General features: G+C 41.2%; 1 protein-coding gene across 6 annotated transcripts in view; it reads left to right on the forward strand.

The window, feature by feature from the left end:
* Positions 1 to 490: 490 nt before the first annotated feature.
* The window catches only part of LCOR (ligand dependent nuclear receptor corepressor), a 147,213-nt gene continuing 129,875 nt past the window's right edge, over positions 491 to 17,828 (forward strand). The window contains exons 1-3 of one of the 6 annotated variants that reach the window (XM_049856111.1): positions 491 to 614; positions 1,625 to 1,698; positions 2,001 to 2,065. In XM_049856111.1, the coding sequence (XP_049712068.1) occupies positions 2,020 to 2,065 (46 nt within the window). In that variant the 5' untranslated portion in view covers positions 491 to 614; positions 1,625 to 1,698; positions 2,001 to 2,019. Of the gene's footprint in view, positions 615 to 1,624; positions 1,699 to 1,733; positions 2,066 to 17,828 lie in introns of those variants that run through there. The other 5 variants (XM_049856112.1, XM_049856113.1, XM_049856114.1 and 2 more) reach the window with 5 other exon arrangements.

The raw sequence follows: 17,828 nt of genomic DNA on the forward strand, positions 1-17,828 counted from the left end.
GGCGTTTATTCTTAATTCTGCTTCTTAAACGGGCGCCTGGGAGGAGCAGTTTCGATCGAGAAGTTCAGAAAAGCAGTTATCACGGAACTTGCAACAGTTGGTGTCGGGCGATAGGCAGGCTGGAAGTGATAAATGGGACTGGTTTAAAAACAAAAACACCCGGGAAAGGAACAGAGAGCGTGGCCTTTGGGGACGCTGCGACGGCAGCGAGTGGCCGGAGGTGCCGAGCGCCGGCTGTGGAGAGGCGCCTTCCCGGGAGGGCAGAGAGGACAGCTGACGCGTCCAAGAGCCGCAGGGACTGTAGCGCGGCGGGCCGCGAGGTGATACGTGCCGCGCGGACGCGCAGGTCGCCCCCCGGGCCACGCCGGGGCCACCGCGAGGTGAGGCTAACTCTGCCCCCGCACCGCCCCCGGCGGGAGGTGCGACGCCCAGGCCGCGGGTGCGTGCGCGGCCCCGGGCGACGCGGCTGGGCGTGCGCGGGGCCGCGGCGGAGGCAGGGCCGGGCGGGCGGCAGAAGATGGCGAGGGTGTGTAGGCGGCAGCAATGCTCCGTTGAGAGACGCGGCTTTCGGCAGGAACTGGACTCGTGGCGCCACAAGCTCATTCACTGTGTAGGTGAGACCCTACCCCGGCTGCCTCTAGCCCTCGGGTCGCCCCGCCATGGGCTGCCCCAGACGAGGGAGGGAGCCGGGACAGAGGCAATTGCTCCTCCGGCCCGCCCGCCCGCCCGCCCTCTTCGGCTCGGGCGTCCCCCTCCCCCACCCCCCGGAGTGCGAGCGGCGCGCGACCTCCCGGCGGGCTCCCTCCCCTCTCTCCGGGCCCGAGCGCGCGCGCCGGCCCCTCCACTCCGCGCGCCCTCCCGGGGCGGGCTCCCGCGCGGGAGCGCATGCTCCTCCTCCTCCCTGCTCGGCGTACCGGCGGCGCCGAAGGTTTATTGTGGAGACCGGCGCCTGGGCGCTGCCGCTTTACCGGGCGCTGCCGCCGGTTCCGCGGAGCCCTGCGCGGGGTCGGGGGTGGTGCGAGGGGCGGGGGCGTCTTGGGCCGCAGGTCAGCCCCCACCTTCGCTCCCGCCGCCGCCTTCCTCCCCCCGCGCTGCCCCTCCCCCACGCGCGGCGGCGCGCGCCCTCTCCCGCGTGCACGCGCGGCTGTCTGCGGGCGGGCGCCCGGCGCTCCGGCGTGTGCGAGGCGTGAGGTGGAGATGGGGGCGGAGGGAGCCGGAGCTGTCACAGGCCCCGGGTTCGCCTGACCGAGCCAAGTGGGGTGTCATGGCCGCGGGGGGCAGCGGCTGCACTTCCTCAGCGGGCGGCGGCGGCGGCGGCGGCCGGGGAGTTAATCCTCGACGCACGGGTCGGTGTGTGTTCGGTGTGTGTGCTGTGGGGAGGACGGGAAGGTGGGATCCGGTCTGACTGAGGAGCCGGAACGGGGGTCGCTCTTGTCTCCTCCCGGGGGATTTGGCGGAGCCGCAGCCTCCGAGAGCCTCGCCTGCCCCCCGCCTCCTGGCCCGCTCTCGGGTGGCTTTTCTCCCCCGCGGGCCAGAGGGAGTGTAGACGGGGGCGCCCGGGAGGGGCCGGGCGGCCGAGCTGCGCCTCTCACACTGTGTGTTTTGTCTGTTTTTCTCTTCCAAGGTCCCGTTTCCCTCTGTGCGGCGGCCGGCGGGACCATAAGGGCTTAACTCATATATTTAACCCCCCTCCGAAAAGTAAGTGGCCCGTGTGGTGTCTCCGCTCCGCCCGCCGCCCCCCCCCCGCCCCAGTCCATCCTTGTGTCCGACTCTCCTGTCCTCCAGCATTGTTATTTCCCCGTCTTTGCTTCGCTGCTGCTGATGTGTGGGGAAATGCTCTCTCGGCGTCCTCCGCCCCCCACGCCCAGTCCTCCGGGAGGCCCAGAATTCCAGCCCCCTCCTCCCCGTGGGGAATATTCTTGGGAACCAGGTCTTCCCCAACAGAATCTAGGAGCTTCTAGCCTTTCGCTTGGGCCCCCTGGTCCCCTCCTTCCCGACAGGGTTTCGTTGGAAGGAATTATGCAAATCCTGCTTTCTGGTGTCCATTCAGCGGCAATTTCATGCGGTGAGAAGTTCTCTTTGTTGTGCGAGGGGGAGAACAGACACTGATTTAATAGACATATCTGTTGGGGGGAAGGGTGGAGGGGGTGTGGAGGCTCAGTTTGGAAGAATTACAGCACTTGGTTAGCTCAACGTCTTTGTGTTTGAGCCTTCTGGCTTGACAGGATGGTCTGCCCTTTACAACGTCCCACAAGGGATGTTTTCTATAATAGATTAAAAGCAAAACTGAAACTTTAAAACAAGTGAAAAATAAGGTAATCTTTACTTATAGAACAGAAGCCTTTCCATTTTTGCAGTGGTTCAGTATGAATAGGTATAGTGAATTTTGTTACGGATTTAAACTGTAACGTCAGAATTAATATAGGCAATAATGCTTTAAGGTATATGATAGTTATCTTTAGTTGTCCAAAGGTTAAAAGTACATTTTAAAACATATGCCTGTGTAAATGATAAACGCATGAATTGATTTTTTGGTATAATTTGTCTTGCAAATATATTTAAAAATTTCTCTCCTGCCAATCGAAGCCCAGCTCTGCCCTCCAGAAAGCAGTCTTTTGGTTATCAGTTGTCATTTACTGTGCTCTGTCTCTGCTTGTTTTATTCTTTCAGACCTGTCATACATTTGGTAAAAATGTTACATCAGCTTAACCACTTTTTGAATTTTGTATGATTTGTAACTGTCATGCAAGAGAACTTAAAAGAAACACGTAAGAGGTTTTGAGAAGCTTGAAATTAATGAGTTTTCAGAATTGTGGATTTAAATTGTAAAATTGTGAAAGTATTTTGAAGAGTTTTTGGTTCTTTCCTAGAATTTGTTTCACTTTCTTAGTTACTGGTTTTGTTTAGTTGGGCTATTTGATTTTTAAAAGATTTTGAAATTGAGGATTTATAAGCCTGTAGATTTCTTACATTAATGTTGCTTTAGTTTAGATGGCTTTAACGAGCTGCTTATCTTATTCTGTTTGTCTTGAATCCTTGCCTCCTGTCTCAGCCCTCTTTTTATAAGTCATTGCTAGCTTTAGTGGTTACTGCTGCATTTATGACAAGTTTCTCTTTTTTTTGTAATAGGACAAAATTATCTAAATATCTGAATCGAGTATCAAAATTCAGTCTTTTTTTTTCTTAAAGAGTATTTTAATTTGGGGATCAGTTTTCTTAAAGCATACTTTTAACTCCAGATTTCCCCTTTCAAGGTGGTAAAGTTCAGGAGACAAAAAATTTAGAGTCCAGAGTGCAAAAGTGGTGTTTTAATCTGAGAAGTAATATATAGTTGATAGTCTCCCCAACTAAAATCAATTGAATTTCATATTTTTTTTTATAGTATGTGATTTTGTTCTTTAAGGAGCAGATTTTACATAAATTAATTGTGCTATTAGGAATTTTACTTATTTGAAAGAGCTAGCAGTGATCCTCATACAATCCAAAAGGGAACTATGTTGTTTGTTACTAGTAAATGTAATTCCTCTTTTATCTTAAGGAGATTGGTTCTAACCAGTTAACCTATTTGATTCTGTTCATTGATTATCATAATATTTTAGGGTCATTTGGTTTCTAACTGGTATTTAACTTATAATAGTCTTTGGACTAAAAATGAATTGTCACTTGTCCAAAATCCAATTCTCCCTTCAAAAAAAAAAAAAATTGGGGGGCACGGGTGGGGAGAGGGATGGTGATGATGGTGATTCCATTATTAGGTTTAGTTGAAACAGATTAGCAGGAGATTCAGATAGTGATTATGATCCAGATGGATATTTGTTAACCAGGTGATTATTGAGGGATCCTCTGGGGCTATGATGATCAGTCTAGATTCCAGGAAGGTCTAGGCTCTCTCTGCTGCCTGGTGTGATGTAACCTATTGCTTGGCCCTTCCTCACCCTTGCTGTATGCTCAGGAAGCTCTTCCCAGCATGGGGGAGGCTTCATTGTAAAAGTCCAGTTTATCTCTGGCTTGACTGGAAAAGGACAGCAGGATGATTCTCTTTGACTTACAGAAAGTTATTTCAAATTGCCCTAATTCCCTCGAATGTGCTTGTAGCTGGAGCAATTCGAAAAAGCATTTGAATAATGCCTTTTTTTAGCCTTGTGAGGCTGCACAGCATGGCCTGGGATTTCTTAGAGGGTAAGAATTGGTTATTCAATGTCTTTGGGAACTTACCACTTTTGAGTATTAGCTAGTTATAGTAATGCTGTTTTTAGGAGTGAAAGGCAGTTGGGTAAGTACTTTTTTTGAATATTTATTAAGCATCTGCCTTGTAACAGGCACTGTGGGGAAGCAAAATGTTGGGGAATCTGCCCTAACCTTCAGGAACTTTTAGTCCTTAGAGAAATTATAATACATTCAACTATAGTACAAAGCAAAATGTGCTATTCAGTGTGCAAGCAACTGCTAGGAGTGTTTAGAAGTGAAAGAAATCTCTTCAGAGATGAAGGCAGGATTCATGAAGAAGGTGGCGGCTTTTTTGCTTCATTTTGATGAATATGGAAAAGGCATTCCAGTTATAAGAGACAGCATGAGCAAAAGTGGAAGTAGATACATGAAAAAGACAACAATGAATTGTCCATTGAAACTGCAGTCCATGATTAGTGTAGGGGACTTGTAAGTCATAAAAACAAAAAAACCCAACCTGTGGCCGTCGAGTTGATTTCAACTCTTAGCGACCCTATAGGACAGAGTAGAACTGTCCCATAGGGTTTCCAAAGAGCAGCTGGTGGATTTGAACTGCTTACCTTTTGGTTAGCGGCGGAGCTTTTAACCACTGCACCACCAGGGAGCGATATAGGTCATAAAACCAAACCCGTCCGTCACCGTCAAGTTGATAGCAACCCTATAGGACAGAGTAGAACTGCCCCATAAGGTTTCCTAGGAGCAGCTGGTGGATTCCAACTGCCGACCTTTTTGTTAGTAGCCAAGCCCTTAATCATTGGGCCACCAGAGCTCTGATATATAGGTCATACTCCTTGCTGTCAAGTTGATTCCAACTCAAAGCAAACCTGTAGGACAGGGTAGAATTGCCCCATAGAGTTTCCAAGGTGTGCCTGGTGGATTCGTACTGCCGACCTTTTGGTTAGCAGCATGTAGCTCTTAACCACTACGCCACCAGGGTTTCCATCTAGGTAATGAGGGGTTGCAAAGGTACGATGTGGGATTTTCAAATGCAGGATAAAATGTGGAGCCTTTTTGTTAGGCACCTTAGAGTTTCTCTCCTTCCATCAAGGGAGGAATGTTTCCTTTATTTAAGGATTCTGTTGTGGAATTCTGCAATAGTGACAAAAACTTTTTTTTAAACCACCTTGACAGGGACAGAATTGTCATCCACAATAGTGCTGTCTTCAGAGAAAGCTCATTTGGAGGTTACACCTTATTCCACTGCACAAAATCCATTTTTTGGGAATTGCTAGAATCAGCAGCATGCTCACTCTTTTGAAAATCCCTTCTACTGGCAGATTTTCAACTTTAAAAGTTGTATTTGGTATTTGGAAACAAAAAGTATTTGCTGTTAAGAGTGGCGAATAAAACCACATATAAAATAATGAGGTTGATTTTCTTCCCTGGCTTGAAAACTGTCTCTGGAACCTCAGCAGAGGGGCTAGGTTGATTTTGATGTGCCCCGGAGGCTGTCTGTTGATTCTTATTTCCTTTATGTACATGCTTTTACTCTGTAGAATCTGAATCTGTGACCTTGAGTAGATGCAAATAAATATAGCCTTTTTTTTTTTTTTTTTAGTTTCAGGTTAAAAGCTTAGCATCACTACCCTCCAGATGACTTACAGTCTATTTGCAAACACTTTAAAAACCATTTTACTCTTTTATACCCCTGCACGTTGCCTTTGGGATAACTGCAGTGTAAATCATTACCTGATTTTGTTGACTAGCTCTTGTACACAGGAAGTATCTCAAGTATATAGTGGCCATGTCCTCAATTTTTTTCTTATCTTTTTTTGAGATATAATTCACATATCATAAAATTCACCTTCTTAAAGTAGCCAGCTGAGTGGTTTTTAGTATATTGACAAGGTCATGCAAACATCACCACTATCTAATTTGCAGACAGTTTCATCACCCCAAAGAGAAACCCCATACCCATTAATCAGTCACTCCTCAGTCCCTCTCCACCCCCCAGCCCCTTGGCAACTGCTCATCTACTTTGTGTCTCTGTGGATTTGCCTATTCTGGACTTTTCATGTAAATGTAATCATACAATATATTACCTTTCCTGTCTGCTTTGTTTTATTTAATATATTCAAGGTTCATCCATCTTGCAGCATGTATCAGTACTTTATTCCTTTTTATGGCTGAATCGTGTGGACATACCACACTTTATTTACTCATAATTTGATGGCCATTTAACTTGTTTGCTGAATTGTTTCCCAAAGTAACTGCACCATTTCATAGTCCCAGTTTCTCAAAAAGTTAAAATATACAGTTACCATTTGGCCCAGTAATTCTAAGCCTAGGTATATACCTAAGAATACTAAAGACAAATGTCCACACGAAAACTTGTTCCTAGCAGCATTGCAGACAGTCCCAGGGTTACAAACATCCAACTTATTAATTAACGTGCTTAACGAACCAACCCCTGTAAAGTCTATTATATTACAAATTTGAGGTATATACAGTGGTTCATAATAACAAACGGGTGCTACTTTGCCATATGCATGAAAACATTATTATTACTATTGTATTATGTTAAAGATGTTTTAGTGTATTTGCAAGTGTTTCTTTAATGTTTCTTATACATAGAAAAGTACGCCATATGTTAAGGCAAACATTTGACTGTTATAAACCATACATAACTGTTCCAACTTACATACAAATTTGACCTAAAAAGGCAGTCTTAGGAGTGGAACTCAGTTGTAATCTGGGACTGCGTGTGTTCATAACAGCCATAAAGTACAAGTGTGTCTTGCCTGATAAACAAAAACCCCGTGTGTGAAAACATGAATTCATTACCAAGAAATGTGTTTCCTTTTGCAGCAGAATTCACATTCGATTCAACGTAAGCAGTAGCTCCACTAGTGCATTAGTAATTACTGGTTTATAAAAGTTTTTTTTTTTTTTTCTTATACATGTGCATAGGAGCCCTGGTGGCGCAGTGGTTAAGAGCTGTTGCTGCTAACCCAAAGGTCAGCAGTTTGGATCCACAGCTGCTTCTTGGAAACCCTGTGAGGTAGTTCTACTCTGTCTTGTAGGGTTGCTTTGAGTTGGAATCGTCTCAACGGCAGTGGGTATACACGTGTGTAGAGGAAGGAATGGTTGAATGTGTTAAATCAAATCCAGGCATACATACATTCTGTTTGATGTTCTTTTGTTTTTCACTTTTTTTTGTTGTTGTTGCCAATGCAGGAGTCCTTGTGGGCTTTTGCCTGGATACCCCCTTTCCTCGCATATCTTCCAGGTCATTTGTAGGTGTTTACCTATATACCTACCCTCCAGATAGGGTCTTGTTCTATTTTACTTTTCTTTCCATATTTTAGACTCATGATTTATCAAAGCTGGAAGTGATTCTAGAATTCGTTTTCTTCTCCAGCCGTGTCAATTAAAGGAAAAGAAATTGAAAAAAAAAAAAAAAAAAACTTTCATTATAGAAAACTTCAAACATACGTGAAAATAGAAAGAATAATTCAGTGAACGCCACTACATCAACTAATGACCATTCTTGTTTCAGTCCTACTGGATTATTTTGAAGCAAATTCCAGACATCATACTTAGGACTGAATCTTTTTTGCAACCTTTTGTGTAATACCATCTTGCGCTTTCAACCCCGTTCCCGTCAAGTAGTTCATAAATTCAAAAAAATAAGTAAGCTATTTTATAAATATGGAGAAGGCAAGTTTTTTTACTAATAGTATTTCTTACAAATGGTCCTTAAAAGCTACCATATACTGAGTATTTCTTCTGTACCAGACAAAAACCCTTTGATGTTGTTAATGTCTCTTTTACAGGTAGGGAAACTGACATTGAGAGATAGAGGCTTTCATTCATGGTCACTCAGCTAAGAAGTGGTAGAACTGGGATTGGAATTCAAAAGCTTGTGTCCTTATATCTTAAGCCCTATGCATACACCCTTCTTTTAGACTTTTCTAACTTGGTTTCAGAGCCCTGGTGATGCAGTGGTTAAAGTGCTTGGCTACTAACTGAAAGGTTGAAGGTTTGAACCCATCATCCACTTGGTGGGGGAAAGATGTGGCAGTCTGCTTCCGTAAAGATTACAGCCTTGGAAACCTTATGGGGCAGTTCTGTTTGTCCTGTAGAGTCACTATGAGTCAGACTCGTTTTGACTGGGTTAATTTGGTTTCATCAAGTTGCCCCCTTTTCCAACTACTGATTGCTTCAAATTGAGTTTACCTGCTTTAAAAGTTACACTAAAGAATTCCTTCTTTTTCTATCCATAATCTTACTGTAAAATATAATTACTCTTTTGATTCCCTGGCTTAGGATGCCCTGCCCCCTACTCTTCAGCTATTATAGTCCTGCTTGTCCTTTCCTTTTTCTTCTCACTTGTAGTTTTGTTAGTGGTCTTCAGAGCTAGATAGGTTTCTGAGCCTGTTGTTTCCACTGACTTAGTTTTCCTTCATGTGGGGTTAGACTGGCCGTTCTTCACCACTGGCTGAGATTTGAGTGTAGGTTTAGAAGAAGGATAGACAGCAAAGGATATCCATTGATACCGATTCTAGGCCTTAAGCTTTATGCATCTTCTGTGTGAACCTTCACAGGACACTAATTTTGGAGTATCAAAAGCCTTATAGTAACTGTATAGGTGCTTGGTTGTTTCTGTTTATACCCTTCCCAAAAACCGGATTCAGGATTCCCAGATCTTAGCCAAATGCCTTCTCAGTTCTGACCTTCTAACTATGACTTAAATTTGATGCAGTTAGCGATAAATATTTTTAAGAGTGTGATAAAAGGAAAATTGCTGAGTAGTGTATAATTGGTGAGGAGATTTCACAGATTTACAAATAATATGCTATTTTGCTAATTCAAACATCATTGATCATAGAATAATGCTTCATTGGTAGACAGTGGCAGATGTTTTGACAAAAGTGAGAAATTTACCTCAAAATAAAATGGGAAGCTCCTTGCCTTCACTAAAAATAAAAATTGAGGAGAACATAAATGTTTGTGAGTATGTCCCTGTGTTAAAGTGCGGCTTTTTTGTTACATTAGTAATGATAAAAGTACTTAATCACATATGTTTTAGTTTATTCAAGTTGTCATTCGGTGAGTTAAGGAAGCTAACAAAGTTTAACTTGTATAAATTGGTGTTTATTAGCTTCTCTGATCACAATAAAATGATACTTTAATTATGGATTACCATTAAGAGGTCTATTAAAACTTGGTAGTAGTTACTGAAAAAACCTTTAAGCTGATCATTTTTCTGTGAGTGACTTATATAAGACACAGCTTTTTCAGTGATTTCATTAATGTATTTTCTATATTTAGTGGTTAGTGTACTAAAATTTTATTTATTGTTTACCTATTGGAGACTTCAGTCTTCAGCAATATTATTTATTATGGCATGTATTATGTTACTCTATCTAGATCTGGTCCCTGTTCTAGAAATACATTAGCATAAAAATAATAAAATAATATGGATTGATTCCAACAATTTTTAAAAACTTGCTGGAATTTGCTGGGTTGACTTTTAAAGAAAAACACTATTAAAGTGAATAAACAATTTTCCATGTGAAACTTGTACAACCAGTGTTTATATGGGTGTATATTTACTAGTCATAGTTTTTCACTATATAGTATTTATTAAAAATAGATTTTGGCAAGTTAAGTAGGGTTTACAAATCCATATATATCACAGAAAATCATTTCAAAAAGACCATGACTTAATGGTTACCTTGTCTAAAAGGTAACTTTCCCTTTGGTCCCTTTCTCCATAAGTGAAGAACTTCTGCTTCATTTTATTTAACATATCCAAATCAAAGACTAGTACATTTTAGTAGGTATGTTGTTATTGTTATGTGCCATTGAGTTGATTCTGACTCATAATGACTGTATGTGATAGAGTAGAACCACCCCATAGGGTTTCCCGGAAGCAGCTGGTGGATTTGAACCACCAGCCTTTTGGTTAGCAGCCTGAGCTCTTAACCATTATGCCACCAGGGCTCCTTAGGCAAGGGTAAATGCATAAATGCGATAAAGATACAATAGAGAAACTAGAATTTTCCAGGCTAGGTGAGAATGCTTTAGCTGGGTGTTATCAGGATATTTAACTCTGTGAAGGACTTGATTTATCTAAAAAAGTAGGCCGCATAAATGATAGTCTAACCAGAATTGTTTTGGTCAGGACTGTTAAGACTATTGAAACCCTGGTGGTGTAGTGGTTAAGTGCTATAGCTCCTAACCAAAAGGTTGGCAGTTTGAATCCACCAGGCACTCCTTGGAAACTCTATGGGGCAGCTCTACTCTGTCCTATAGGGTTGTTATGTGTCGGAATCGACTTGACGGCAGTGGGTTTGGTTTTGGTTAAGACTAAGAAGGTTGAGTTATCCATAGATTTTTGATCTTTTAAAAGTAAGAGAATGTAAATTAATGAGAGAAGCATATTCTAATATAGTTGTACACCGGTGAAAAGTGGTAAACCAACATTGTGGCATGAACAGAGGACCAGAGATGTTAAAGACCAGGCAGTTTTTTCATTTTTATTCTTTTCCTGATGACTTACACTGTATTTTGGAAAGAAATGGAAGGTTTGTTCTTATTAAATGATTAATAAATGTCTATGTATTATTTTTTTTTTATGTATTACCTTTCAGACATTACTTGGTAGAAATTATTTAACTACATGAAGATGTTTAAGTAAGAATACCTGCAGTGATTAATTACTGTGCCTAAGTCAGCCAGCGCCTATTTTGTCAGATATTCTTCAACAAATAATCCAGGTGAAATAAACTATTTTGAGGAATATGAATATATAGTCACTTACAAGTGGAAAGGAAGGTACAGAATAACAGGAAGAATTTGTTGTCAGATCATGCTGCTGCCAACGTCTGCTTTCTAAGATTCAAGGGAACAGAAATGTAAGCAATGATAGTAGCAATACTGTTGCTACTATGTTGGACTGAATTATAAAATAAGCAGCACACTTTAAAATTGGACACTAAAAGGATGCTTTCAGATGTCAGAATATACAGGGTCTTCAGATGTTTGGTCCAGTAATGCAGCCTAGGATTCTGCCAAGAGTGTTCACTAAGAATTGATTTACTTAGTTTTTACATGGTACAGCCTCTCAGTCATCTTTCTTCCCTACTTCGTATATATCTATCTTTTCTTTATTATTTCTTTCTTTCTGTCTTTCTTAAAATATAAAATAAATTTATCTAAGCTGTATACGAAAGTAGCTTTAAAATTAAGAAATAAACCATGAAATAATTTTTAAAAAGTGGTGTGAATAATATATTTTAGTCTGGGGAAACAGACTTGTTCAGAAACCCATGGAGATAAGAATCACTTCAAAAGTAGAAACCAGTGGTAATGATAGTTAGGTAACTAGACAGAGTTCCAAGTCATGAAATATATTCAGTGAAGGCTTTCTTTTTTCATGAGTATTTTTGGCTCTGTTTGCATCATTGTTTCAGTAAACTTTTTTTTTTTGCTATAATGTGAGTAGTTTTGTCTCTTCTAGCTTTTCTGTATTTACATGAATTTAAAAAAAATTTAGAGATGCAGATTTTCTGGAAGTTAAATACCGATTCTTCCATTTCTAACAGTTTAAAAGTGTGCTTGAATAGTAAATTTGTAATAATAGGAATAAATTTAATTTTGTTAATATCATTGAGTTACCTTTTAACATCATAAAAGACAGCAGGAAAATTATTTTCTTGATTGACCTGCGTGGCAGAAGTGCACAAAGCAAACAGAAATACGGAAGCACTTTTTCAAGCCTCTGCTTGTATAGTGGCTGCTGACATATCTTTGGATAAAGCAAATCACGTGATTAAGGCCAGTGTAACGGTGAGAGGGTGTTATAAAACTTGGGAAAGGGCTGGGTATATAGAGGGATGAAGAATTGGGGCATTTGTAGTCCACCTCAGGAAGCATCAGTTTTCTCATTTCTTCATGTTCATAATGACAGCAGTTGTTCATCAAGCACACAGTAGGTGCTTAACATATTTTCTTCAGCTTGCAAAGAATGGTATCTTTTTTTTTTTTTTTTTAACTTATGAGGGATTGGAGACTTAGAATCATTAATTAATCCACAAATGAGATGGAACTATTGCTTTGAATCTAGGACTCTTTGACTTCACAGTCTATATATGCTTTCATGTTATTGTAATCATTTAAATTGTGATTTTAGTTTTATACAAATCAGATTTTACATTTCTGTGATGGGCTTTTTTTTTAAATTGTGATAAAAATACATGCATGTAACAGAATATTTGCCAATTTAACAATTTTTACATGTACAATTCAGTGACACTGATTGTGTTCAACATGTTGTGTAACTGTTACCCTGATCCTTTTCCAGGTTATTCCACCTCCATTAACAGAAACTTGGTGTCCCCTAAGCAATAATTCCTTCTTTCTCCCTTCTGTGAGGGGCTTTTGATAGGTAAATTATGGTCATAAAACTAACATTGTTTGTATTCCACTTTCCCCCTGATTTTTTTCTCCCTTATATTTGGTAAACATTGTGCGTGTATTTGTTTTTACGTCTTTTAGATATCTTCTTTTTGCCCTCCCCAAATCCTTTCCTTTCTCTTTTGGTAGTAACCTGTTGCTGTTGAGTCAGTTCTGACTCATAGCAACCGTATAGGACAGAGTAGAACTGCACCATGGGTTTCCAAGGAGTGGCTGGTGGATTTGAACTGCTGACCTTTTGGTTGCAGACAAGCTGTTAACTTCTGTACTACCAGCACTTCCTTTTTGGTAGTAGCACCATGATTTTTCCCTTAGGAGCCACTCACCTACCATTCTTAGGTCCACATGGTTTGGATGAGGCTGACTCACTCCTACAGCTGATGTCTGGCCATTGGTCACAGTGAGTGGTTCAGGGATCAGCCCTGAGACTTTGGCTGGAGTTCTTGGGAGAGAGATCTTCTCTTTTCTCCGGGGTGGCTAAGCTGCTAGTCTCTAAGTAGGAAGCAGTCGACCATGTAGGGAGAGCCTGTCTGCCCATGAATCATGCAGAGCAATAGATGGGGAGAGAAATATTCTTGAGTATTTGGATCCAGCTGTGTATGAAAGGAGCCTTAAAATGCCTACGTAAGCAAATATTTAACCTTTTTTTGCCCAAACCTTGCAACAAAAAGTCCTGGCCAATACTAGATTTTAGTTCTAAAAGTTTATATCTCTGTAAAGGAACAGCTTACTACAGGTAAATAATGTAAAAAACAAATTCTGTAAGGAAGTGGGGAAGAATGGTTTGCCTGGGATGATGAGGTACCAGACAGGAACCTACTAGGGTACAGCATGGGAAGGACCTACTGAATATAGTAAGTAAAGAGTCATCACTTCAAGACGTTCTTTTCTCTCCTTGCTTAGTGAATTCTTCAGTCACCTTCTGAGTACCAAGTAAGGCACTTACACATGCGTTCATTTGGGTATTGCAGAGTTCGTCTTTATTTTGGTTATTTCTGTCTCAGAAAACATTTTTAACTAAGAAAACAGTGTTATAATTGTAGTTTTGATACCAGGTCAGCTCACAAGCATGGTTTAAGTAAAATAGAGTTTAAATAGTGTTTTCTTGAAATAAAAAGAATAGCTATCTCTTCCCAAGGCTACCCCTTGGACTTTTGTCATTACCTGGAAATGTCAAAATCTTGAATCCCAATATGCGATTAGTTCTATGTGTTTCACGTGTGTTATCACAAGTAATTTAATCTTCATAATAAGCTTACTAGGTGGGTACTATTTACATTTTGTAGATGGAGAAATAGCTCTGTGGATTGATGCTACTATAAATTTGTGGTGTCCAGCCAGCCTCAGCTGGAATCTCAGCACTGAGAATTCTTCTGTATATTCTTGATCAGTTCTCTCTCGAGTGACTCTCTTTTAGCCCCTATGCTCTCCTACTTCTTTCTTAGCTGGTGATCTTGAGCTCAATGACTATTGAGCTCTACTTAGGTGAATATTCCCCAACATCCTCCCTCTCATCTCTAGGGCTACTTGGAAAACTTGAAAAAATATCTGCCTAAAGTGTTGTTTCAAAGTATTGCCTACCTGAACAAAACCATTGAGACATTTGTGAAAAATGCAAATTTCTGATCTACCCCAGATCTCAGGAGCCCTGGTGGCGTAGTGGCTAAGTGCTTGGCTGCTGACCAGAAGGTCCTTGGTTCTAACCCATCAGCTCCTCTGCGAGAGAGGAATATGACAATCTGCTTCAAAAGTTTACAGCCTTGGCAACCCTATGCAGTAGTTCTGTTCTGTCTTTTAGGGTCACTGTGAGTTGGAATTGACTTGATGGCACCAGCTTTGGTTTGGTTTGTTTTAACCCCAGATCTAGGAGCCTGGGTGGCGCAAGTGGTTTGCGATGAACTGCCATCTAAAAGATTGGCTGTTTGAACCCACCCAGTGGCTCTGCGGAAGGAAAGGCCTATCAGTCTGCTTCCCTGAAGATTACAGCCAAGAAAACCCTATGGAGCAGTTCTGCTCTGTAACACATGGTGTCACTCTGAGTTGGGGGCCGACTTGATGGCAGCTAACAACAACAGCAGCTCAGTTCTTCTGAATCTGAGTTTTCTTGGGTGAGGCATGGGATCTGTATTTTTAACAAATGGCCTGAAGTTATTCTTGTACATGTTAAAGTTTGAAAAGCACAGACATACACAGTAAGGTTCGTTATTAACCTCTTGATAGACCTTTCAGGATAACCTCATTCCAGACTGCTTCTTCAGTCTCAACCTGTCTCTGTGTATCCTGCCTAATTCCTATTCCCTAACTCTTCACGTAACCACAAAATACAGCTCTTTTTGTATTTGGCAAGCATTATTTTACTTCTTTATTTACCTCCTACCTCCTGCTTTTTTCTCACTGACTCTACCTCTTGTCAGCAAGACCCTCGAAGTTAGTGACCCTACCAAGTTTTTTTTGCATTTCAAGTACCTAACAAAGTGACTAACACACAGTAGGTGCTCAGCAAATATTTGTGGAAAAGTAGAAAACAGTACTTTGAAATATAAAAACGTAAACAAACAAATTGAGTAGGTAGTAGTGTTCTATTTGTAGTGATTGTGAAGTTCTTTAAGGAAAAACAAAATGTGAAAAAGAGGGAACACATATTTTAAACACAATTTTGGGTATACTTAATGGATGTAAAGCAGTGATTTTTTAAGGGGGGTTTGGGTGGGAGGGGTTACAACCCTTTGAGAACCACTTTGTAAGAGATAGTAAGGACTGTAGTTTTCTACGTATGGAAATTATGTGGCGATAAGAGAAACTCAGGCCTTAAAAGGTGAAACATTATTTCTTTGCCTAGCTTCACTTCAAAGTGTAATCTTTTCCTGTTTGTTCAGAATGCGTATATTACTTTGAGGTTTCTGAAGGGCCAGCAAATGGAATAAGCAAAGAGCTGGAAATTTTCCAGAGACAAATGGGTAAAAGTTAGTTAGAGGTGGGTAGGTGATGGAAAAGGAAGAATATTTAGATTGTATGTGAGTAAAAAATGTTCATTATCTGTTACGGATTGAATCATGTCCCCCCAAAATAAGTGTGGAAATCCTAACTCCTATACCTGTTGTTAAGGAGCCCTGGTGGAACAGTGGTTAAGCACTTGACTGCTAACCATAAGGTTGATAGTTAGACTCCCTAGCCTCTCCGTAAGAGAAGGATGTGGCAGTCTGAGTCCTGAAAAGTTTACAGTCTTGGAACCCTGTGGGGCAGTTCTACTCTGTCGCATAAGGTTGCTATGAGTCAGAATTGACTTGATGACAATTGGTTTTGGTTTGGATATGCCTGTGGTTAAGGAACCCTGGTGGCACAGTGGTTAAGTCCTTGGCTGCTAACCAAAAGATCCTCAGTTCCAACCCACCAGCCTCTCCACAGGAGAAAGATGTGGCAGCCTACTTCCGTAAAGTTCACAGTTTAGGAAACCCTATGGGGCAGTTTTACTGTGTCTTTTAGGGTCTCTGAGAATTGACTGGCCAGCAATGGGTGTGGTTTGGTTCTTGGATTCCTGTGATTATGATCCCATTTGAAAATAGGTTTTCCTTGTTATGTTAATTACACCGTATTAGTGTAGGGTATGTCTTAAATCAATCTCTTCTGAGGTGTAAAAGCAGATAAAGCAAGTGGAGGTGGGGGAAGATAGATGCCAAGGCACATGAGATTGCCAAAGAACCAAGAAACAAGCTGAAAAGAGACAAGAGAGGGCCTTCCCCCAGAGCCAACAGAGAGAGAAGGCCTTCCTCTAGAGCTGGTGCCCTGAATTCAGACTTCTAGCTTCCTAAACTGTAAGAAAATAAATTTCTTAGTTAAAGACACTCAGTTGTTGTATTTCTGTTATAGCAGCACTAGATAACTAAGATTTGCTGTCTCCAGAAATTCAGGGAAAAATATTGTCATACCATGTGTGTTACACAGTTTGCTTGCGATAGAAACAAATGAGCCATGAACAATGATAGACATGTTAAAGGGTGAGACTATCATGAATTTCTGCACAGTGATGGTGGTACTGGCGAGAAAGAGATACTTCAATATGACTTTGTCTCCACTCTGGCCATTATGCACTGATATTGATCTAGGACTATCATTGCTTTTGGGAATGATGGTAATGTGGAGTGTCATTGGGGAAGGGGAAATTGTATGGATATCTTGTTTTTAGTTAGGGAATGCATACAGGTTAGGTTTTTATAACTAAGAGTGTTTTGTTTATGTTTTCTATCAGGAACTCAAGCATGGAAGAATTTTAAAATTTTCGATTCTAGAACCTTTTATGGTAGATGGTCTGGTGGGTAGAGAATGGACATGAGTACAGATGAACAATTCTTTACATACTCTTTCCTGTTTTTGCCTTATTTGAGAAAATAGCTGGGCAAAAGTGAGACCCTGTTTTCAACTACATGGCACTTCTTGCAGTATCCTGCATTTATCTGTCAGGACTGTTTACTGCAGGTGACAGAAACCCAACTCAAATTAGTTTAGGTCTGGACTTAAATCATTCGTAAGGTCTGCATTCCCAGAAGGAGACATGTGTGTCTGTGTATAGCAGCACCCAAACCAGGTGGGTGGAAGTACACATTTGACCAGGCTTGGATCATACGGCCTTTCCTTGAACCAGTCAGTGTGGCCAGTGGAATGTGGTTGTTTGATTCTACCAGGGACAAGTGCTTGCTTTTAAAGAGGGGACTAGGGTCAGCCCACCCTATGACTTGGAGGGGAAGATTGATTCTTCAAAGGAAAGTTGGTGCTATATTATTCCCTAAGTAAGGGAAATGGATGCTGGTTTGGCAGAATCTATAAATATCCTATATGCTAATCTAGATCTAATTTTTAAAGAAAATAACAGATTTGGACCATATGTGGTACATACTGAAATTTAGTTTGTGATTTAATCCATCTTCTTGAACTAAGATGCTGGCCATAAATCTTCCCAGTGGATGTCTTTTACATTTTAAATGGATTTAATGGGTATATGAGATGCCTTTAGAACCTACGGGTTTGGCACTCTTTAAAAGATATAATATTTGGTTAAGATTTCTGCCTACCCATGATAATGTAACATGATCTTTTATGAAATATGTGGCAATAGCATGAGTATAAAAGGATATGTCTGATGCAGCTGATTATCCAGACCAGAACAATAGTGTTTTGGTGAG

Source organism: Elephas maximus, chromosome 16 (genome assembly GCF_024166365.1).
Source record: "Elephas maximus indicus isolate mEleMax1 chromosome 16, mEleMax1 primary haplotype, whole genome shotgun sequence".
NCBI lineage: Eukaryota > Metazoa > Chordata > Mammalia > Proboscidea > Elephantidae > Elephas > Elephas maximus.